This window comes from Manis pentadactyla, chromosome 1 (genome assembly GCF_030020395.1).
Source record: "Manis pentadactyla isolate mManPen7 chromosome 1, mManPen7.hap1, whole genome shotgun sequence".
NCBI lineage: Eukaryota > Metazoa > Chordata > Mammalia > Pholidota > Manidae > Manis > Manis pentadactyla.
The window spans coordinates 4,970,226-4,995,892 of NC_080019.1; the positions used below are offsets into that span (position 1 = coordinate 4,970,226).

Below are 25,667 nucleotides of genomic sequence, written 5' to 3' on the forward strand. Positions count from 1 at the left end.
AACAGAAAGTTTATTTAAAGAAATAATGGTTGAAAACTTCCCGTATTTTAGGGGGGGATGTGGACATTCGGTTTCATGACATTTCAAAGGATTCCAAGTTAGATCAATGCAAAGAGGATTACCCTGAGACACATTAGAATCAAAATGTCAAAAGTCAAAGACAGAGAGACAAATTTGAAAGAAGCAAGAAATAAATGCGTTACCACGTACAAGGGAACTCCCATAAGCAAGCTGCGGATATCTCAGCAGAAATCTTGAAGGCGGGGAGGAAGTGGGACGATAGACTTAAAATGCTACGAGGGAAAACTGCAAACCAAGAATACCATAACTGACACAATTCTTCAGAAGTGGAGAGGTAAACACATTCCTAGAAAAACAATAGCTGAGGGAGTTAATCACCACTGGAACTGTCTCACAAATAATGCTAGAGGAATTTCCTACATTTGAAAAAGAAGGATATTAAGTAATCTAAGTAACAACATGAAAACATATGGAAGTAGAAAACAAACTGGTAAAATACATATACAGTCACATTCAGAATACTTTAATATACTGGTGCACAGTAAGTCACCTTTAGCTATTATAAAATTAAGATGAAAGTATAAAAAATAACTATGATTACAATAATTTGTTAATGGATACACCATATAAGATGATGTAAGTTTTGTCACCAGTATCATAAATACTAATGGGCTTGAATTGTTATTTTACATTATGAAGTTTTAGGTTATCATTGATGTGTGGATTCCTTAGAAGAAGTTTTATAATAAGGGCGAACTTTTTTCTGGACCTCAAAGTAGCTGATATGTGCTATAATACGGCTCAACATTAAGGAAACAGTACAGAATCATAGCATGTGCAAAGATACTGAATTGAAGATACAGTGAGCATATATGGAGACCAAAGAATGGGCCTGAGGAAGCCTGTCTGACTTACTCATGTTGAAGATAAATCAGAAATAAACTGTAGAAAGAAGGGAGAGCCAGACTGGGGAGGGGGAGTTTGAAATGCAGTAGTCATGGTCTGTAGAACTGAGGCAGTCTTGTTGCTAAGCAACTGAACCTATGTGCTCATAAAGGGAAAGACGCAGGAAGAGATTTGTGTCCCTTTGTCATGCTGGGTGTCAAAAATCTTTCATCAAAATGAGAATACAAACCATCTATGTGTAACGTCATAACAAGAAAGGATAAGAGAAACCACCGACTCTTCTACTGGTAAGTCATTCAAGAGTTGGGCTCTAAAGAAGAATAAAGTATTTAGTCATGTATGTATATTAATACACGTACACACACCAGAAATTTTTGTACCCATTTTTCAGATCCTACTGAGAATACAAGTCCTATCTATAAGTCCTACATATATTTTCTCATCTATTGTATTGTATTCTTTGATATCCTCTAAATTTACTTTTGAAAGGTCTTATCTTACATTCTATAAAATACTGAATAAAGCTATAAATTGGAGTGAGAGGGAAGTTGACAAATAGAACCCTGGTATTCATGTATTTGAAGGAATTTTGGGAAGTAAAGAATTGATCATAAAGAGGAAATCTTTCAGTATACTCTAATGTATCATTACAGAACATGGATTGGATTTTGATTAATGCTAGTTCAAATATTCATGAACATGTGGTTTTATTCAGATACTGTGTATCTGGAATTCCTAAAATAATATAATGATTATAAAGAAAACCTGGCTGGCTCACATATTTTTGGAGTCTGTTCCCCTACCTTTTCACAAGCTCAAGGAATCAATTCTGACCAAGAGTGATATGGTTCAGGGCCTTTCTCAATAACACAATATATATCATAATCTTTTCCCTTCACAGAAAACTACACCCTTTAATAAGGAAAAAAAAGATACAGATATAGGTGAATTGAGATACAATAAGTGCATCAAGATATTAGGATCGTAATCACATGTTAGACATCTTTGCCTCACATGCTTCGTCTGGTGATGTCACCTTTCTTTATGGGCTCCTGACATTTTTGTGAAATGTGGTATCCCTTTCAGCAGCAGGAATTTTCCCGAGTGATTTAAGCTCCAATCTCACTTGATGGCCATGATCGCCTTCAGCCTGAATACGCTTCTCCCCATCAATATGAATCTACATAGGACAGTTTAGACAAATAAATTCTTCATTAAATCAGGGTAAAATGATGAATCCTTGGTTTAGCAACACAAACTAACTTGATTTAAAGTCAACAATAATACATAGTATATAGATCTTCAGCCACAGGCAATGTGAGGTAATGAAGAAAGAGAGTTATGAATACATCCTGCAAAGAAATTACAGTGAAAGAATAGGAGGGTTTGAAACAATTATCTGCTTATGAATTCATCCTTTAGTCTGGGGACTCAGGGTATAAGACCCAGATGCTGACTGTGTCTCCTCATTTTTGGCATCCCATATCCATGTTGTTTGGTGGGGGATCTGGCCACGTTGTTGTAAAAAGAAAAAGCCAGGGACTGTGGAAACCCAGTTTGGGTTGAGGATTTGGCAAACTGTGATTGAATTGATGGGATCAGAGCTTGGTTGCCTAGAAAAGACAATCTCAGGAAAAGCATAGAAATAAAAAAGAATCATTTCAGCTTTCTGTGACTTTGAGGGGTAAATTCAGATGAAGAAGATACATTGAGGTTTGTGCAGGATTGACTGGACGGGGTCTGGAGGATCAGGAAATCTCAGCAGCAATGCATGAGGTGGTTCCCAGCATAGTGGCTCGGAAACGTCTGAGATCAGAAGCAGTGGGGCTCCTGCTGCCGGACAAAACTGCACAAGGAGGTCCTGAGGTGGGGAAGCTTCCGTGTCACAGAGCTTCACGGTGTTGCCAGACAGCTTTTAACAAAACCTGCAGGTTTGGGGAGTTTCCTGGGAAAGCATGAATAGAACCATGAGAAAAGGAAGGTCATACATAAAAGGAAGATCCCAGAAATAGCAGTACTTTTCCATAAATGTCCGTATGTTAGCCATTCTAACAGATACATAGTGATAGTTCACTATGGTGGTTTGAATTTACATTTCTCTAACGACTGGTTATGTTGATGATATTTTCATTTCCTAGTAGCCACGTGCGTACCCTCTTCAGTGAAATGTCTGCTGAAGTATTTTGATTATATTCGAATTGGATTGATATTGTCTTTCAAGAGGGCTTTGTACACTACAGACACAGTTCTTTATCAGATATGTGCTTTGAAACTAAGTTCTTCTTTTATATAGTTTGTCTTTCCCCCCAGCTTTATTGAGACATAATTGACATACAACATTGTGTAAGTTTAAGGCATAAACCATGATTATACACATATGTGCAAATTAATTACCACAAAGAGGTTAGGTAAACAGCTATCATCTCAGATCATTATGATCACTTTTTGCGTGTGTGTGGTAAGAATATTTAAGACTTACTCCTTTAGCAATTTTCAAATATACAATATAATTTTATTAACTATAAACATTATCCTGTACATTAGATCCCCAATATTTATTCAAATTATAACTGAAGTTTGACCAATATCTCCCCATTTCACCCACCCCCAACTCCCAGTAACCTCCACTCTGTGCATAATGCCCTGAAGGTCCAGCTATGTTGTCACAAATGGCAAGGTCTCCTTTGTCATAGCTAACATTCTATTTTATATGATATATATATTTACATATAATTTGGCCATAAAATCCCATTATATATATATATATATAATATAAATACATGTATCTATATTCATGTGTCACTATTTTTATGTGTCTGTGTCTATTTTATGCCAGTACCATAGTTTTGATTATTATAGCTTTGTAGTATGAAGTCATTAAATCACAGTTTTTAATCATTTTATGTATATCAATATTATTCAAACATAAAATTCCATTATACAAATAATATTTACAAATAACATTCCTTTATATATATATATTGAATATTATTCAATCATAATGCTCCACTTTATATGGAATGTAAGTCAGCCATAGAAAAGATCTTTTGTAAAAACAAAGTGACGTAGCCTGAACTTTCAAAAAGTGGGGAATACCTGTGATAACAAGGCTATCATTTCAAGACTGTTTAAATAAGGTTAGAGAAGCCATAGTAAGGGACTGTATTTCATAAGTGTGTTAATTATCTATTGTTGCATAACAAAGTACCAGAACCCAGTGTCTTAAAACGTGCACAGTGGAGCTGTTCTGAATAATACTGTAATGGTGGATACAAGTTATTATACTTTTGTCAAAACCCACTCAATATACAGCACAAAAAGTGAACCCTATAAATGTATGGACTTTAGTTAATAATGTATCAATAGTGCTTCATCAATTATAGAAAATATACTAGACAAGGTGTTAATGATGGGAGAAACTGGAGACAGAACATGAGGGGCATGGAAAATCTTTGTACTTTCTGTTCATTTTTCTGTAAACCTAAAACTGCTCTAAATATAAAATCTATTAATTAAACACACATACCTTTTCTACATCACCTTTTCCATAGATTAAACGTTAAATCCAGTTTAGCTGGATTCTTTAGTCAGGATCCCATGAGATTATAATGCAAGTATGTATTCCCGTTTAGAGGGTCAGCTCATTAAAAATAGGCCTCCCAGTTCATCCGGATTGTTGGCAGAATTCATTGGCTTGTGGCCTCAAGACTGAGGGTCCCGTCTCCTGCTAGCTGGAAGCCACTCACTGTGCCTTTTACAGAAGGTGGTCCACCATGTGGCTCTTCCCTTTTTTAAATCCAGCATTGGGACCTCTCATCTCAATTTGCCGAACAGTCTGATAAAAAGATATTATGGATATATAAAAAGATATTTATATAAACTGTTTTGACTGATTTATATGAACTAGTAAGCTGTGTATCTATTACATAAAGAAAACTCAATATTTATAGGACAAAATTCTGTTTTAAATATGCTTCCTTTAACAAAAAATGTTACAGCCACTGCAATTTGGCAATGAGGCCAAGTGAGTTCTCATTTATATTGATCACCTTGATTCCTGGATTATATAATAAAAAACAAAGGATTTAATGGCAGATCTAGTATTTACAATAGAGTCAAATTTAAATATTTCATATGTTTTGTATTTAAAAAGCTAATGCAGCATTCCTAGTCAAGATTGCAATAGGAAAAATTAGACATTTATTAATTTGGTTTAAAGTCTGTTAAATAATTTCTCCTTCATTTCATCAATAGGCAAATATAAAGTTAATATAATAGTCTAGTTTATGCAAACCTTGGTTTTATTTTTCTCTTTAAAACTATGAGTAATTTAAATATTCTAATTTTATTCAAATTATTTTACTAGTTAGATAATAACACCTTATTTGGGATTCCAAAATTGTAAATACATTCAAGTAAATTAAGTAGAATATCTTGATAAAAGCTATGAGTATTTATAAAATTACAGATAAAAAAGTCTCAGTTATTTCAATCCTATTCCCACAAAGTTATCCTAATGACTTTTTCCCCTCATCTTAGGAAAGATAAGACATTAAAATAGCTACAAATTTGGTATTTGCCATATTTTGTGAATGTAAATTTTATGACTGTCCAATAGCTATTCCAATTCAAAGTTCATTGTCTTATTTGACCGATGTTCAACCCTGAAGATCACTCTTCATATCTTAACTCTATTAAGATATTTTTAGACTATGGCTAGTATCCCAAGTATAATCAAGGTAGACTTTAAATATAATTTCTAGACAATTTATATAAAATGTTTTGTTAGTCAAAGCTGTTCTTCAGCCCTGATACAAGCTTGCAATCTTGCAAGTTTTAGAAGTTAACATGTCTGTTGACAACAGATAAGCTGTTGCACTTGTTCACGATTTCTATATACTGTAGAAATCAAAGCTTTTTTAAAAATAATTTCTTCCGACGTCACATGGAATTCAAGGGCTCCATCTCACTATCACACTAACCTTGCAAGTATGTACTCACATAGTCCACATAAGCACAACTGGTTCTAAACCTTATGAGAACAACTGCTATCCTCTTTTAACATGAGAACGCGAGAGTCTGTGAAGACCAGCCAGAAAGGCATCCCACCTGCCTCCCTGTCCTCCCAGGAGGATATCATGAGCCTTTTTCCTCAGCTCCCAGGTTCTGATGAGGTATACGACCTTTTACTTCGCCCTCCTATTCAAGATGCAGCTTCAGCCTATAAAACTCCTTCCTTCAGGGTGAAACCAACTCCTCAGCTCCCTTTGTCTGGACATCATCCTGGGGGAGGGGATCAGGGGCTGGCGCTTCTGCTCTTTGCTTTAGTTGTCTAGATAAATAAAAAACTGTGTGAATTCAACAAAAGCTCATGTTTTCCTTTATCAATGTGATATATCAGCCTTGCTTTAACCTCAGTGTAATAAATAATATCTACTTACAGGAGATAAAGTAGTATTCAAAGTAAGTTTATACTAAAGAAAGTGTCCTAGTTTTTTATAATATAAAGAAGTCTGACTACTTTAACCACAATTAATACCATAAAGACAATTGTTCACTGTGACTTTTTAAAATAAAGATTATTTGTTTATTAAAATGTATTTATTTTAAAAAGACCTCAAGATGACATCACTAATTTGAGTGATATCAGCTATCTTAGACTGTCTCATAATAACAGATATTGCTCCAGTACACCCTCAGATCTTCAGTATTTATGCAACAAAGAAAAACCCAATTGATAGAATTAATTAACTTAAACATAACTCAAAAATATAAGGTAAGGAAAATTTTCCCCAAAAGGGTTTGGAGACCTAATCTTGCCAACATTTATAGCTTTTGTAACTTGCTTAGAACTCAGTACAGCAAAGTTCTGAAGTCCTCACCACAAGGAAATTCACAAATAACATTTTAATTATTTAAATGTGAATTAATACTTACAAATAAATTTTAATCAGTGTTTTAGATTTTAAAGACTTTAATTTTTATTGTAGTTTTACATTTTAATTGGATTACACTTACCCTTGACAAAAGACTAGTTTTAACTCTAGCCTATTCCCCACCAAAAAAAAAAAAAAAAAAATTACGTATGTTGTCAGTGTGTTTTTCTCACCTGGAGAATATCTTTCATATAGTCAAGAGAGAAAAATGAATCTCATTTTATGGACAAAATACTTTAAAATGCATGCAAAATAATCTTGTTAAATAGAACCCAAGTTCTGCATCATTACCCATAGTTCTGGGAGGATAAAAAAAAATGCTAATGGTGCTTTAAATGCCAAACTCTCCACGTTTCAAAAGAGCTAAATCATCCTTGGCCTAAACTTCTAAGGAAGAAAAACAATCAAGACTTGAAAGATCTTCATAAATGCTCGCTATGTATAATTGTTACAAAAAGACTCAGATTCTTGGTCTGATTCCTACCATGACAGATCCTGCCTTCGTACATTCTGATCTTGTCGTATACAGTCAGAAAGCTAGAGGCCGCACATACCTTCTCTTTCAAGGAATAAGGTTTGCCTCCCAAAAGGGCAGGCATCACTGGATACAATTCTCTGCTGTATGTGACTGTGAGACTGAATAAAGTATTGAAAGAGACACCAAAAAATGTCATGGTTAAAAAAATGTGCCTGAAATTACTATTCCTGATATTCTTAATCGTGAATATTGTTTTAAACTCCAGGACCTATACTAATCAATTCACACGTTCTCATGCAAAAAAAAAAAAAAAAAGATAATGCCTGATATAGATTGCTTGCACTCAGGACATTTGAATAAAGATGCATGGCTGGACAATGGATTTCCATGTCCACTGGACTTAATGTATCTTCTCTTCCCTCGCTTCCCTTCTCCTATTCCATTCTCATCCTTTTTGGACCACTTTCAATTTTAACTCTTTTAAAATGTCCTATTTTGCTTTTGTCTCATAATTGCCAGTGTTTACCATCTTATTCCATCTGTTGGATTTATCTGCTCTCCAAGTCTTCAAAAATATTAATCTGAAATCCTCTATGTGCTTTGAGTAGATATTAAGCCCCTAAAAATCATCTGATGACTAATATTTTGCAGCTACTCAAAAGAAACCCGAAGGATGTCAGAAAAAAGAGGACAAGAGGCTAATTACAGAAATTAGAGCTCAACTATTTTTCTCAGGAAATCATACAAACCATTGCATGATTTGTTCCACTTCCTCTAGGTTAATTTTGCCCACCATCATCAGACCAACTAAACACACATAATTGATTCTTTTTTTTTTTTTTAGATAATTATTTTTTATTGAAGGGTAGTTGACACACAGTATTACATTAGCTTCAGGTGTACAACACAGTGATTCAACATTTATAAACATGATAATTCTAGGTACCAGCTATCACCATACCAAGTTGTTACAATATTTTGACTATATTCCTTATGCTATACATTACATCCCGGTTACTTATTTATTTTACAATTGGAAGTGTGTACTTTTTTGTTGTTGTTGTGAGGGCATCTCTCATATTTATTGATCAAATGGTTGTTAACAACAATAAAATTCTGTATAGGGGAGTCAATGCTCAATGCACAATCATTAATCCACCCCAAGCCTAATTTTCGTCAGTCTCCAATCTTCTGAAGCATAACGAACAAGTTCTTACATGGAGAACAAATTCTTACATAGTGAATAAGTTACATGGTGAGCAGTACAAGGGCAGTTATCACAGAAACTTTTGATTTTGCTCATGCATTATGAACTATAAACAATCAGTTCAAATATGAATACTCATTTGATTTTTATACTTGATTTATATGTGGATACCACATTTCTCTCTTTATTATTATTATTTTTAATAAAATGCTGAAGTGGTAGGTAGATACAAGATAAAGGTAGAAAACATAGTTTAGTGTTGTAAGAGAGCAAATGTAGATGATCAAGTGTGTGTCTGTAGACTATGTGTTAATCCAAGCCAGACAAGGGCAATAAAACATCCACGTATGCAGAAGATTTCTCTCAGAACGGGGGGGTGAGGTTCTAAGCCTCACCTCTGTTGATCCCCAATTTCTCACCTGATGGCCCCCCCCTGCGACTGTGCCTGTCTTAGGTTGTTCCTCCCTTGAGGAATCTTACCCGTCTCTGGCTAACCAGTCATCTTCCGGGGCCATACAGGGAAATGCAAAGTTGTTCGAAAAGGTTAGCTTTTTACTTCTTTGCATATTTATGCCCTGTGGCTTCTATGCCCAGCATTTGTCTTGAGGTATCTTTACCACTTGGAAGAATTACGATACTCGGTAAATTTGATATGAGGTACGAATTCTATTTAAGGGTTGTAATTAGGAAGGAAGAAGAAAAGCTATAGAAGTAGCAGGTGGAAGAAAACATGTGAGGATTGATTATTTCTTTGACATATCTTCTTGTAGAGTAACTTCAGCATATATAGGTTTTAAGCTACTACTTAAATTGCGCACACACATTAACATAATAGGAGTATAGTTACATAACCAAAGCATATCTGTAATTACCAGCCATCTCCAGTGAAACCAAGAAAACCAGTTAGGCACCTTAGGCATTTGTGAAAACTTATCTATGATATGGTGGATCTTGTCCAACTGAACTTGAACAGTCTGAGAGAAATCAGACAAATTAAAACAACCCATTCCTGGACACTGTTCACCACATAATTGATTCTTATGGCAACCACAACCAAACATTATTATCTCCCCAATGTAAACCTCCTCCATTATACTCCTCAGCTAATCTAACAGACTTCCCATGTTTATCACATGAAAATGTGTTTTATAAATGAACAGGTGGTCTTTTTAAATTCTTTTGTAACCCTCTCAGTTGCTCATATTTTATTAAGAGCCTAATGTAGTTACTTACGAGGAGTGATCTAAGACACTAGATTTTTTTCTCTGTGTACCAGGTTTTTTCCTCTGGCCCAAAGTTCCTAAACTAAAATATGTTATACACAATTTCTCTTCCTTGGCTAATATGTTAAGTAAATAAACACCACTCTCTAGCCATTAAATTAAGCCAAAAAGATTGTGCCAGGTTGAATTGTCCCCTAAATTCATGTGTTGGAGTTGTAGCTTCCACCAGCTTCAGAAATTGACCTTCTTTTGGAAATAGGGCTGTTGGAGTTATGTTGGTTAGGATGAGATTATTCTGGAGTAAGGAGAGCCCCTAATCCTATATGACTGAATAAATAGACACATTTGGACAGGGGAAGATGGGGAGATTGGAATCCATGTGAAGATCGGAATTATGGTGCCACAATCAAGGGACAACGTGAGTTGGGAGGGAAGCCCGGCTTGGATCCCCCCTTAGTGCCTGCAGAGGTGTATGCCCCTGAGGACTCTGTGATCTTAGAGTGCATCCTCCGGAATTTTCAGACAAACACTTCCGTTAAGTGACTTATTCTGTGCGACTTTGTTACAGCATCCCTAGAAAATTAATAGCAAGGTAAAACCATCATCGTGAAATTTGGTCCTTGAAGATCTAGTTGTGGTGAAAGCTGGAGAGAAAGTGAGAAAGCCCACTGAGGGCAAAAGGGCACATCTGGGGCAGACCTGCCAGGTGCGGGGCGACAAGGAGGCAGCGGCAGATGTCAAAATGACAAATGTTGCCGGCTTCCTCTATCCCACAGGTAGATTCGCAAGGATTATAGGTCCCTAGATGGTGTCCACGGCTTATCCCAGTCAGCTTGCCAAATGCAGTCTTCCCAGACCGGCAACCGTTAGCCTCCAGCTAGTCAGTTACCTGTTAAATTTTGCCCACACTGTTTTTTTATGATGCCAAATGTATTAAATCTGGGGAACTATCCTAGATTCTGACAGTATGTGTTTGGATTTTGTTATGGTTCAAATTTTCTTTCTTGAAAGGAAAGTGATTGTTTACCTTAAACTGTTTTTAAGGGCCCTATTTGGCACAATAAAAATGCTACATAAAATTCCAAATTCCATGAACTTTGGAGGTATGTGTGTTTAAAAACCTAAAGTTAAAAAAAAAAGCAGTCCCATGTCTCTGTAGCATGTCAGCAATAAAGTAAGAATAATGAGAATAGGTGGTGTCAGATGTCTGATAGGCCAAGTAGGTAAGACTTCATGTCTCAACATATGTGACAATACATATTTTGAGATAATTTTTTGTGTTTTTCTTCGAAGATGTGTATGCGTACTTTTATTTATGAAAAATATATATTTTACTGTTGAACTTGGGAACTGATTACCTTGCAATCCTATAAAATGGGGCTTTGATACCCTTGCCCTAGAAGACAATATTACCTTCCTCCCCGCCTCTCAGGATTCTCCCATTTCCTTTACATTAATGAAGGAACTTGGGGCTCCATCTCCAATGCTCACTCTCCTGGCAACTTTGATTCCTTCCATTTTATATGGTTAGAGGTTTTGATAATGCTTATCTTTTTAAGAGAATAATCAAATAAAAACACCAATACCACAACTCTATTGATTATGGAAATAAGGTATCATTCATAGACACAAATATTTGCAAAAGAAATCAACACTTTGACTCTTGTGTTTTCATAGGTCTAGATGAAGGGAGGAACACACAGAGGGAATAGGGTGAGTCATACACTGTCACACGGAGCCATATATTATGCACAAGGAGAAACGATAATGGTATATGTGAATACTTTTTATATCACTCCTGAGTAATGTGACTCAATATTCATTGGAAAAAGAAAATAACTATATACTGATATTTATACCAGGTCAATATGTATAAATCAAGACCCATTCATCAAAACATGACGCATTCAACTTGCCATCAAGATCACGTTGTTTTATATGTGGAAATATTGGTACGAATTCCGACATTGGAGGACAGTATAATGACTCTAATGTGCCCTGCGCCTGGGTTAGTGAGTGTGGACCTACGGCCAAATGCTGTTCTTCCGCACACCCACAATCCCCTGTGGCCACAGCATTAATGAAGGGCAAATGCACTGCAGCATACAGAGTCATGTCATGAGGCAAGAACTAACCCATTTCACCAAACACCCTTCTATCCCCCTTCCACCATAGTCTTCTCATAACCCCCCACTGTCTGTCCTTTCTATTTTTGCATTCAGTGTTGCTGCTCTGATGGTCTCAGCCAGAGGACAGACTGAAGGGCAGTGCTGCATCCAGCCAGCTCAGAGGCAAGGGACACACGGTGACGCTTCCTGTCCTGCCCTCTTCTGCTGTCACCAATGGCTGCACACAGTGGCCCCACGATGGCTCTTGGTGAGGTCCTGGTGCACGTGAGGATCCCTCTCCTGGTGCTCAGGATCGGGGTGTTTCTGTTCCTCCCTGCATGGTCCCAGGTCGGGCACTGCCAACGCCATGGACCCCCAGAAGTGGTGATTCCTTTGAGACGTAACAGCGGCGTGAAGCTTCCAGGCTGGGTGACCTACAGCCTGCATTTTGGGGGCCAGAGACGCATTGTCCACATGCAGGTCAAGAGGTTTTTGCTGTCCAGACACCTGCCGGTGTTCACGTACACAGCCCAAGGTGCCCTCCTGGAGGATCAGCTCTTTGTCCAGAACGACTGCTACTATCACGGGTACGTGGAAGGGGACGCGGATTCCCTGGTTGTCCTCAGCACTTGTTTTGGGGGTTTTCAGGGAATATTACACACAAACGACATGGCTTATGCAATTGAGCCTAAAAGGCTTTCCACCACATTTGAGCATCTGATATACAAGATGGACGGTGAGGAGACACAGTCCCCACCCATGAGATGCGGAGTAACGGATGAAGAAATAGCACGACAACTGGAGATTCAAGAGAGCAGTGATTCCACGTTGACGCAGAGTGGGTATGAGGGCTGGTGGACCCACAGGCGGTTCCTTGAGCTGGCGGTGGTGGTAGACAACAATAGGTATGTTCATTCCATGAGCAACATCTCAGTCGTGCAGAAGGAAGTGTACCTTGTCGTCAATTATATAGGAAGCTATCTGAGTTCACTGGATATCGATGTGGTCTTAATGGGAATTGAGGTATGGACGGATCAAAACCCCATTCCAGTGGATAACATAGGTAGCCTCCTGTCAGGATTTTGCCGATGGAAGAAAGGCAGCTTTAATACCCGCTTGCCCCATGATATTGCACATGTTTTTGTAAAGAAAGCATATGGCATTCAAGTTGGCTTAGCCTATGTAGGAACAGTATGTAATCCAAATTATAATTGTGGAGTTGCTAGTTTCATGAATGACAACTTTTATGACTTTGCCTTTATTGTATCACATGAGATTGGTCACAATTTGGGTATGCCGCATGATGACAAAACATGTAAATGTGGGAGAAAAACATGCATGATGTTTGCAACCAAATCATCAACAACTAGGTTCAGCAACTGCAGTTATGGCTCTCTGTGGAACACCATTGCAAAAACCACGTGTTTGCATAGTCCACCAAATCTAGAGAATATCTTCACACTTGCACACTGTGGGAACAGTGTGGTTGAAGATGGAGAGGAGTGTGACTGTGGCCCCTTACAACAGTGTACAAAAGATCCATGTTGTCAATCCAACTGCACTCTGATGCCTGGGGCCACCTGCGCTTTTGGGCGTTGCTGCAAAGACTGCCAGATCCTGCCCTCAGGCAGCGTGTGCAGAGGACAGGTAAATGAGTGTGACCTTCCGGAGTGGTGCAATGGGACGTCCCATCAGTGCCCTGAAGATGTGCACGTGCAGGACGGGGTGCCGTGCATGGACGCCGGCCTCTGCTACGGGAGGAGATGCAATAACCGTGACGAGCAGTGCAGGAGGATTTTTGGCAGAGAGGCCAAGAGCGCCAGTGAGATTTGCTATGTGGCACTGAACACCCGTGGGGACCGCTTTGGCCACTGTGGTTTCAGGGGCTCTGGGTATGTCCCGTGTAACAGGTCAGATGTTCTGTGTGGGCGGGTTCAGTGTGCGGACGTGGCCAGAATCCCGCTCCTGAGGGACCACTCCACTGTGCATTCCACGCGCGTCAACGGCGTCACGTGCTGGGGTGCAGACTACCACTTCGGGGTGACCATTCCTGACGCTGGTGACGTGAAGGACGGCACAGAGTGCAGGGCAGGGCATATCTGCCTCCGAAGGAGGTGCGTCCCTATGTCAGTTCTAGCACGTGGCTGTTCACCGGAGACCTGCCGTATGCGGGGCGTCTGCAACAACAGAGGGCACTGCCACTGCAAGGGGGGCTGGGACCCTCCCCACTGCCTGGGGAGAGGCCGTGGCGGTAGTGTTGACAGCGGCCCACCCCCACCAACAGGAAGGAATCATAAATTGCAAGGGAACTTTCATTTGTTCCTTTTTTGTTTATCTATTTTTTTGGTTAATTTTGATTGCATAAAATTTTAAAAAGAAACAGGAAGAAACAAGAAAAAATCTTCCAACTTCCTCTAAGCAAGAAAAGAAAAAGTCATGATTTTGAAAAAGGAATGCAGTCCCAAATGAACTCTCCCAGGTTCTGAGTTTTAGGTTCCTGGCAGTTGAAAAGTTACAGCTGTGTCACAGATTATGGGCGGAATATCCCCATGCTTTTTAATTATTCCGGATTATAATCATGAGCCATTACAAAATTAGCAGAATATACTAATTCTTGGGTGTATGTCTCTTTTTTCCTTTATTTAATCAGTTTCAGTGGTTAAGTTCTTGTTTATCTCGTCTCGGTGTTTCCTGAGCAAAGGCACAGCTCATGGATGGGGTCTGTGTGTGTGTGTGTGTGTGTGTGTGTGTGTGTGTAATTTGCTCTGTCTCAATTCCAAACGGTCTTCCCCTCTTTACTCTCTCTGTCACACAGGAAATTGGAGCCTATAAATCAAATTTCCTCTGAGACCTCCCCTTATCCATTGATTCCAGTAGGGGACCTAGAGGGAGGCTGGAAACCTGGGGAATTTTCCCCCTAGGCTTCGTGTCAGGACGTGTGTAACTGTTGAACCACTCTGTTGTGTACTTGAAATCAATATAAGATTGTATATCAACAACACTTCAATTAAAAAAGAAGTTCTCATCACAAGAAAAAAATGTGTACATAAATAACAAAGTGTGAAAAGACTTTGAGAGAAAAAATATAAGTTTTGAAAACAAGACCTTTTTGAAAGCTTTACCTTTGTGCATCCTGCTAAAGTTAACTGTCAAACTTTTTGCCTTAAACAAACTGAGAACATTACACACCCCACTGGCGTACAGGTGACACGGTTGGAATACTCAGTTTTATTGAGGTTATTCTTTACATAATTCCTCATTGAATCTGATCTGCATACTAAAAAAATGCTCTCATTGTAAATATAATCATTTTATTTCTAGTAAATTAACGGACTTGTGCAATCATGACCACTATCCAGTTTTAGAGTATTCCCATCATCTGGAAATATCTCTCATGTCTTTGTCAGTTTATTCTGCACTGACGTGCCATCCCTAGGCAAACAGTGAGTCTACAAATTGGTCTTTCTTGTCATCTCATATTGTAGAATCCCCATGCATAGAATCGTTAGTGTCTGGTTTCTTAGGCCTAGAGTACTGCCTATGAGGTTCATCAAGTAAAATGTATTCATTTATTTTTTGACTGGTGAACCATATTCCCTTGTGTGGATGGACCATGTTTGGGTTATCCATTCACCAGTTTGGACACCATACATTGTGTCTAGGTTTTGGCTGGTGTCCAAAACTTCTCCATGATTTCCAGGTACATGTTCTTGTATGGACACGTTTTCATTTCTCTTAGATCATATGGTAAGTTTGTATGTTGCTTCCTCAGCCTCTCCAGGTGTTGCATTCAGTGCTCAATTTCATCTTGTTAATGTATATTTACTTGTCCTTTTATTTGATTTCCTCATAAATATTGATACCTATTCTGGCATAGAAGCCTGTAACTCCAGGGGAAAAATATTCTCCCAGCCCAGGGCAAAATACCTTTGAAACCAAAATCAGTCAAAGGGAGAAATAAAGTGTGAGAGACCCATTTATTGCTTACAAACAGTCGTCCACTTCTGCTCACCCGTGTCTCTCACAAACTGGCTGCAAAAAGGGACCCCACCAAACTTCTCAGATCCAGTTATAACCTCAGTCTCCTGACCCTTGTAATCACCTATTTATTTGGAGATGGGCTACTTCTCTCCAACCTTGGGAACACCTGTTGATATGGAGATGCACAAGGCCAGGTGAGAGGTTCTGGAAATATTGCAATTTTACCCACAAAGCCCCAACTCAGAATCTATGCACATAGATAAATGCCGTCAAATCCATATTTAAGAAAGGGGAGAGGGAGGTGCATGGACGTGGGTGGGGGCTGTAGAATCGCTCCGTCCAGTTCACCAGGGCTCTGTGCTCAGTATCCCGGGTGCTCCACCTCGAGCGGCTGTGGAGGCCCGAGGAGAGCAGCCCCTCTGCTCTGGGGCTCTGGCTCCGAACGACACTGGTATCACACCGGACACTCTGTAAAAGATTTGATCGAATTACTGAGTTAGTTTCTATATGTAAATTCTTCAACAAAAAAGTCGTATACTTCTAAAATTAATTTTCCACGTCTGTGACATAATGTTTTACAAATCAGCAATACCAAACATCTTTCCGTGCTGGGGAGACCTACATTTCCTTTCCTCACTCACTCTTCCCCCCACACACACACACACACATAAACACAAATAATGTTAAACTGTTCTGCTTTAGGTCAATTCTAGTGAGAGGCATTATGAATACAGGGGCTCCATCTACGAGTGTTGGTTTCGCACATCAGTGAAAATTAATCGCACTCTCGTGACAGGGACGATCCCATTTTAAATCTTCTCAACAGACAGCTCCACAGAATGCACTTTTCTCACAATGGATAAGGGAAAATTCTTAAGTGTCCTAAATTAAGTGACATAAGAATGAGGGAGAGAGACGAGACGGTAAACAGTCCAAACACCTCATGTTTCTGGATGAAGTCATTTCAGGGATCACCCCGAAGGTCCCCGGAGCGCCAGACCTCCCTGGCATGTGACTGTGCCCGACCGCCATCAGCAACCAGTCCGCGAGCCCCGTCTGGGGGCCAACCACCTACACCCAGACTTTCTCCACTTCACGTTAGCCCACCTTCCTTGGCTGCAGCCAGTGAATTTAGAGAACTTTCTTTCTTCAGACCCCTCATAAACGTGCCCTGTTTCTTGAGTCTGGTGGGCAGAGGCTGTTTCTGTCAACTGGCCTTGCTGTTGGTGAAGCAGAAACTTCCTGTCCTGAGACTCGGCCCTTTATTTGGCTGCAACTGTGAAGTCTCAATAAACACTTTTATTTCAGAGATCTCTGTCTTTTAGAGCTTTTCATTTGTTACAATTCGGTTTCCTTCATGTTGTGAACACCACTTTAACAAAGGTTGCTAAGGAACATTTAATGAATATCTTCCCTCTAATGAGTGTAACACTAAACAGTATTTTAATACAGGCTCTGGTCTATTATTTCACTGTGTCCTGTTACTTTTATCTGGATATCTTAGCTTATCACTTACAGTATTCAGCCACTGAAATGTACCCAGTTGGAAAAAATACCCCACAGATTTTCATGCCTAATGTGATTCCTTTTTTCTGCTTTGAGATATTTAGCATTAAGAGGCCACTTTAGCAACATCCCCTCTTTAAATACTTAGCTATTGCATGAATATTTGTCTATCTTGGAGTAAAATACAAAGCAACACTAATCAGACTCTTCTCTGCGTCTGCTCTCTGCTCTGTCTTAAGGGCAAAGGAAATGGCTGTTCAAAAGGCAGCCTGTTATTTTTTTAGTAGTTACAGGATTATTTTGGGTGTCCACAGCATGTCTTTATTCACAATTCTTAAGAATTGTTTTTGGATTTTCCCAACCGTATGCACTGTATTTGCAGATTTTGCATGAAATGCAAGGATAGCTAGATCATCATGAGTTTTAATTTCCATGATTTGAAATGCAAGATGTTTGGTGGTAAAATGTTTTTTAAAAAGCTTGAGGATTATTTCTGGGTTGAATTTATGAGCCTTTGACCCAAACAATTCATTGCTGGTTGATCACAGCTCTTCCACTGTGGGTTCTGCCTCTTAATCAGTATTGAAGGTTATAATTGCAATCGTTCCTTGCACTTATTTCACCAGTGGTACTCATTGTGGAAATTTAAAATATATTCAAAACCATATTTTTTAATATCTGGGCAGAATTTTATTTTTTGGCCCCAGTTGATATCAAGCTCGCTTGTCTCTAATGTTCTCTGACTCAGCTGTGCAGCGATTGGCTCCCTCCTATCTGCATAAAATAAAAAGACGTTTTTTGTTAAATTACATTGCTGCTAAGATAAATATTTGCATCTCAGGGAGATTAATTTGTTTTGGGACATGCCTTTTTTTTCATAGGAAATTTTTTCAGTGTTTCTTGTGTTGGTGGTTTTTGATTCTTCCTTTTAGTTTATGATAAGCAGGTTTTATTTGTCTCTGTCTAAATAATAACTGTGATTTAGTTCTCTGATTCATTAGGACTATTGTTCAAAACATTTCAGTTGATCTTACCAGGTTTAGGCAGAGTCTCACTTAGGGTAAGAAGCCTGGTATATGAAACTGGAAAGCTCTGGAGAAGAATAAATCCTTTAGAGGAGTTAGGGTGAGGGGCCAGGGTCGGGGTGAGGTTTCTGGTATGGTTTCAGTTTTCATGGGAACTCACCAAGCTATTATAGCAAACCCTAAACTTTTAACTACTGATACCAGCTGCGAGATAAATGGTCCCAACCAGGTAATGTAAGCGTCTGGACGTGCATGCTGTCAATCACTTCTCAAAACAAGGAAGGGATTTTGTAGGAAATGCTTTAATAGCTCAACCATGTTCTCTAGAATGAAACCCTGTGATGGGGATTCTCCTTCAAGTGTTCTATAAAGATGACGCTCTGAGCCATAACGGTTTGGAAAGAAAGGGCGCAGGAAAGGGAAGTGGAAAAGGCTGAGCAAGAATGTGCCTTTGCTACCAGGCAGTGTGAGCCCATCACGAGGCAGCTCTAGAACATGACATTTGCCAGTGGCTGCAAGTCATGATGAGGCAAGACAATCGCCTCGTGTCACCCAAGCTCAGTGTCCGGTTTCAAGCCACCACTGGCTGCAGGCTGCGCAGGTGAGCGACTGTTGGAGGCGAGGAGGAGGATTGTAAGTCCATCCCCCTCAGATGCTTACTCGGGCCGGTCCAGGGGCGATTCTGCAGAGCAGAGCGCAGCTGTGAGCCCGCAGCCACCGTCGTGTCCATTTAGGTGAAGAGGGGTAGCCAGCGGGCATGGGCGCCCCAGACCAGTGAAGGAAGCCCGGGGCAGAGAACCAATAAATAATAATAATTTGTATAACCACTAACATTACTAAAATATGACATGACACTCCTGTTAGGTTTAGGCATTTTGAAAAAGGAAACACAAATGAAATAAAAAGGGCCAGTAGCACAAGAGTTCTTTCTGAAAGTGTGTTAACAGCCCAGTGAAGCGAGTATGTAGGTAATTGGGCTCATTTTCTCCTGATTATTTCAAATTACCCCTCCTTTTCAGGTAGGCGGTTTGACGTAGTTTATCAACTCACCACTTTCCCCTGTGAGGAGCTTGATTTCTGAAAAATAACAGGGATTATATGTTATTTCAAATTTAGTGTATAAAGAATTAATTTCTTTGTAATAAATTACCCTAGTTTTCTTAAATGAGGCAATTTCTAAGCAAAAAGATAAATGTTTAGATGCTGTTTTATGTACAGTGAATAATTTTTGTAAGACTTTTTGTGGCTGAGTCATGGAAGCTTGGCAATTATTTGGATCATAAATACATGTTAATTCATGTGATATTTCTATACATCCAGTTGAAAACTATAAAAATTTTAGATGTAAAAATTATTACCGAAGATACTGAGAAATTGCTGTAAGTTTACATTATTTCAATCTCTGTATTGGGTCAAAATGATATAAAACCATGGCATAGTTATTGAACTCTTGACTCCAGTTCTAAAGCTTTTATACTCTTGTCTGTGCTGCTGGTTTAATTCTCTGCAAATGACCCCTCCCCTCCGCCAGACACTTCCAGCGGGGGGACGGAGGAGGGGCCTGCTTCTTCCTGCACTTCGCTCCTGGGACCGTCCTTCCAGCAGCCGGCCCTTCGTCCTTGAGCCGTGATTGGCTCCAGCTCCCGCGGGCTCGTCTTCCCATTCTAGCCCCTCCCAGAAGGAGGACGATGTGGAGAAAAGGGAACCATGTACCCTGCAGGTGTGTCTGCAGACTGGTGCAGCCACTGTGGAAAGCAGTGTGGAGGTTCCTTGAAACACTAAAAAAAGAAATACCACAGGACCAGCAATTTCACTTCTGGGAATTTCCCCAAAGAAAATAAAATCGCTAATCCAAAAAGATAATAAGCATTCTTATGTTCATAACAGAATAGTTTTCAATAGCCATAATATGGAAACAATCTAAGTGTCCATCGATAAATGAATGGACAAAGAGGTGTGTGGGTAAATTTGCGATATTTCCAGAATCTCTCGCCTGGCCCTAGCGCATCTCCATATCAATAGGTGTTTCCAAGGGGTGGAGAGCAGTAGCCCATCTCCATCCATATCAAGAGGTAATTGCAAGGGGGAGGGGGAGCATATCTGGGCCGGAAAGGTTGGGTGGGGCCCCTTTTTGCAGCCAGGTCGCTGGGTGAGCAGAAGTGGACTGCTTGTAAGCAATAAACAGCTTTCTCCCACTTTATTTCTCCCTTTGACTGATTTCAGTTTTAAAGGTATTTGCCCCGAGCTGGAAAGTTATTTTCCCCTAGAGTTACAGGTGGTACATATACTCAATGGAATATAACTAGCCATAGCAGAAAGTGAAATCTTGCCATTTGCAGCAACATGGATGTATCTAGTGGGTATTATGCTAAGTGAACTATGTCAGACAGACAAAGACATATACCATTTTATTTCACATATATGTGGATTCTAAAAAATAAAGCAACTGTACAAACAAAACTGAAATAGACTCATAAACACAGAGAACAGACTTGTGGTTACCACAGGGGAAGGGGGGCATGAACTAGGTGAGGGGCAAAAAGTACTGCAAATGTTTGACATTTTGATCTAGGTGATTGTCACTTGAATGTATACACATGTCAAAGTGCATTGAGCTGTGTGCTGATTTATGCATTTCATTGCATGCACCTCAATTTTAAAAATGCTGATTCTGATCCCCCAGGTCTGGAGTGGAGTCTGAGTTTCAGCCTTTCTCCCAAGCTCCTTGGTGATGCCCAAGGTGCTGACCACAAACGCATCAAGAGTGTGCCTCTGCTTCTTGTAAGGCCACATCCACTGTGAAGTTTAAACAGAATTTCATAAATTAATCTGGAGCTTACAGGCATTTTTACAAGGGAAAGGGCTGGGAATTAGTCACTCATTCAACCAGCGTTACTGAACTTACTATGCACTTGGCCTTACGGCAGGTGCTAGGCAATGAATAATGACTAAATCAAAAAGTGCCTTTGAAACAACATATTTCCACAGATTGAATGCAAAGCAGATATGAGGAATCAGTCATCTTCATCTTGCCAGACATTGGAGATGCAAAAATGAAAAATAATGACATTGCTCTCCCTAAATGTGTTTTGTTTTGCAAAATTTTATTTAGAAAATAGTTATTTTATATGGGTATGTCATTCATGTTGCTGTATAATCATTTTTTAAAAAACAAATATTTCATAAAGAAATAACAAGTGTTGGTGAGGATATAGAAAAAAGGGAACCCTTGTGCACTGTTAGTAAGGAATGTAAATTGGTACAGTCACTATGGAAAGTAGTGTGGTAGACAATCAAAAATTTGAAAATAATTCAACTTCTGGTTATTTATCCAGAAAAAAAATTAACTGAACTTTCAGAAAATATATATGTTATTGCATCATTATTTACAATAGGCAAGATATGGACCCAACCTTAGTGCCCATTGATAGATGAATGGATAAAGAAGATGTGGTACATATGCACAATGGAATATTGATCAATCATAAGAAAACATGAAATCCTGCCATTTGCAACAACATGGGTGGACCTAGAGGGTATTATGCTGAGTGAAACAACTCAGACAGAGAAAGAATAATACCACGTGATTTCACTTACACGTGGAATCAAAGAATGAGCAAACAAACAGAAAACCAGAAGCACAGTTATAAATACAGGAAGCACACTGACCGTTGCCGGGGTCGGGGGATGAAGTTAAGCAAATAGGTGAAGGGGTAAAGAGGTACACAACTCCAGTCACCAGATAAATAAATCACAGGGATGAAAAGTGCAGCATAGGGAATATAGTCAGTAATATTGTAATAACTTTGTATAGTGACAGATAGTGACTTGATTTATTGTCTGAGCAAGTGTAGTGTATGCAAATGTTGACTCACTATGTTGCACTTGAAGCTAATGTAATATTATGTGAACTATACTTCAATTTTAAAAAATAGATGGGTAAGGTATATTTTCTAAAGAAAAATATGTATTTCAAGAAAGCATTTTGTAACAATATCTAGAAAAAGATGTTATGAATAAAAAAAAGATTACACTAGAAATATTTTTCAAACCATATTGATGGCCAAATTTCATCTTATCAAAACTATTACATGTATTTATTCACACTCCCCTATTCAGTTTCCTAGATACATGTGTCCTTCTAGAATATACACAGAGCATCTGTTTGTCCATCTCAGTTATGATTTTGAATTCATACTCTGGAGAAAGTGGAGTGATGAGTAAGAGCTCGTCTCTGCTTCATGTCTTACACACGCCACTGGTTTTGCCTCAAGGGGTATTTTCAGGTCCAGCAGCAAGAGCCAGACAGCACATGAAGCTCAAGCAAGATTGGTAGCAAGGAGCAGACGGATTTGCCTCTACTACACCATCTCCTCATTGCGTTTTACTTCTTTGGGTCTGCTTGCCCTGCAGACATTCGTGAACACGTACATACAGAGTTCTGCACATACTCACAAGGAAGGTTTCCTAAGTCCCTTTTCCATGGACAGCCATACTACTGGTCAAGCACCAATGTTATCCAATACACTAAGGGATTTATTCTCTAATGTTTATGTTCAATTTTTATGATGTTTCTTACTTTATATGGACTTTTATATCATTTGCTATCAGACTTTTTATGAATGGTTTTTCTGTTCACAGGAAAGCTGAGCAGGGGTTACAGGTTTTATTATGGTTCTGTTTGCCCCAACATGTACCGCACCCCCCACACACAAGTCCACATCCCCCTCCCAAGATGCTGCATTTGTTAGCATTGATGACTCCATGTTGACACATCATTGTCACCCAAAGTCCATATTTCACATGAACATGTGCTCTTGGTGTCACATATTCCTTGGGTTTTGACAAATGTATGATGACATGTGTCCAGTATTATACTCTGATTCACAGCAGTTTTTCTGTCCTAAAAATCTTCTGTCTTCCACCTAACAATCTCTCCCTTCCCTAAACCACTGATCTTCACTGCCTCTCTGGCTTTGTTTTCTCCAGAAAGTCACATACTTGGAATCCCGTGTATAGCCTTTCCAGACTAGCTTCTTTCACTTAGTAATACACACTTACAGTTCCTCCATGTCTTTTCGTGTGGCTTGATAGTTCAAATCCTTTTAGCTCTGAATTGTACTGCTTTGGATGCAACAGTGTTTATCCATCACCTACGGAACAACTATCAGTTGCTTTCAACTTTGGCATTAAAGCTGCTGTAAACATCTGTATGCAGGTTTTCATGAGGACCCAAGTTTCCAACTCCCCTGGGTAAATTCCAAGGAGAGGGGTTGCTCAACGGACCAGATGGGGAAAATGTTTCATTTTATAAGGAACTGTCAGACTGCCTTCAAATTAGCTGTACCGTTTTATATTCCCAGAAGCAATGGATGAGGGTTCCTGTTGTTCCACATCCTTGTCAGCATTTAGTACTGTCTGGGTTTAGATCTGGGACATCACAATAGTTGTATATTGATATCTCATGGTTCTCTGAATTTGCATCTCCCTATGACCTCTGACCTTTCCATTTTTATATGGTCAGTTGTAAAAAAATGATCTATACTGTACTAATGCACTCAAACTTTGTCCATAAAAATTAAGGTCTTTTTTTAACAAATATGACTGCTCTATAGTAAAATAGTTTTTAGGATAAAAGGTGAGTTAAGGCTTCCTAAGTATTTGTATCAGTTTCCTTCACATTTCCTAATCCTGTAACAAAAAAGACTTTTACTTTTGGTTTCTTCCTTTTTAGACTTTTGTGAATTCTAGAGTACTACTTAAAATACTGCCTTTTTAAGGGTCTAAATAATTCAAAGAAACAAACATTATTTGTTTTTTTAGTCCACACTAATATTTAATTGATAAATTTCAGGTAATTACAAATTTTATTCAAAATGTGACAGTTTTCCATGGGTCCTGCTAACTACTTACAGCAGATAGTCATAGAGACAGACTAAGGCCAAGTTCATCTAAACTAACATCCCTCATCTTCCCATCAATTAATTTCTTACAGCGAAGCCATCATAGTTTAAAAAAATGTGGACCAGCATAGATCTTTATTTACATATACTTATGGAGTGATTGTGTAGGCCTTCAAAGAAATTTATTGATTATTAATAGATAGCAAAGAAATATTTATTTTGCTTGTTTATTAACAGATATACTAATGGAAATACTTGTTTATTAACAGATATTGAAGAAATACTTGTTTGTTAACCCAGCATCAGTCTGGGTTATATTTGCTAAGTTTCTTGTATTCTAGAACAGTGCCCTTGGCCCACCTGCTTTTGCATTTGTTGTTGTTAAATATCTTCAACTTATTGTTAAATATCTTTAGCTTATTGTGGAAACCAGTTCATTCATTGAAGGGAGTACCATTTCTTGGATGTGTCTATTTGGTTTTTGAATTACACTATAAATTTTTCCTTTATCACTTGTTTTTTTCTATATAATTGCTCAGGTTTTGTGTGATTTATATACTTTCTTCCTTTCACTTTGAACCTATACGTACGTACTTTCAAAGCTAAACTGAGTCTCTTGTAGGTGACATATAGTTGGAGTTTGTTTTTTGTTTTCAATCCGTATAGCCAGTCTGTGGCCGCTAGACCATTTAAATTGAGAGTGGTTATTGACAGGCAGGGATTATACTTCCATCTTATTGATCACTTTTCTGTTTATTTTGCATTTCCAATCATTCTTTTACCATTACTATCTGCTTACTATTTGAGCTGATGTTTTTCAACAGGGGCATTCTCTGTTTCTCCTTTTTCTTTTTTAATGCATCATAAATCTAGATTTTTGGTTTTGGTTACCAAGAGGCTTACAGAAAACATCAAAGGTAAAGCCATCCATTTTATCATGACAGCAACTTATCTTCATTTCCCTATAAAGTGCCACCTTTTAGTCCTTTGCTTTTCTGTCTTTGATGACAAATTTGCCTCTTTTTATGCTGGGTATTTGTAACAAATTATAGTTGCCATAGTTATTTTTAATACTCTTTCCTTTAACCTTATCAAGTGGTGAATACAACATCCTGTTATACAACTGGAATTCTCTACACAATTCCATGTATTTCTCCTTTGCCAGTGTGCAGTATACTTGATATGCTTTCATTTCACTGATCAGCGTTTCACCATCGGTTTGAAAAACTTGCAACATTCCTTGGAAGGCAGGTCTAGAGGTGAGACAAGACTCAGCTTTGAGGTTTTTATGCCACCTTCAAATCTGAAGGCTAGCTTTGGCTCACAGAATACACTTTACTGTCAATTTTTATCTTTTAGCACTTTGAATATGC

The 25,667-nt window shown here is 38.7% G+C and overlaps 1 protein-coding gene across 1 annotated transcript; it reads left to right on the forward strand.

Annotated features, from left to right (window-relative positions):
• The first annotated feature begins 12,137 nt into the window (after window positions 1–12,137).
• Window positions 12,138–17,024, forward strand: LOC118914219 (disintegrin and metalloproteinase domain-containing protein 20-like). Its single transcript, XM_057500223.1, has 2 exons — window positions 12,138–14,179; window positions 16,829–17,024. The coding sequence occupies exons 1-2, from the start codon at window positions 12,138–12,140 to the stop codon at window positions 17,022–17,024; spliced, it is 2,238 nt and encodes a 745-aa protein (XP_057356206.1).
• Window positions 17,025–25,667: the final 8,643 nt, after the last annotated feature.

Coding starts and splice junctions, on each gene's coding strand:
- LOC118914219 (XM_057500223.1), top strand. CDS start 12,138: ATGGCTCTTGGTGAGGTCCTGGTGCACGTGAGGATCCCTCTCCTGGTG. Junction 14,180..16,828: donor ACAGGAAGGAATCATAAATT/GCAAGGGAACTT, acceptor AAGTCATTTCAG/GGATCACCCCGAAGGTCCCC.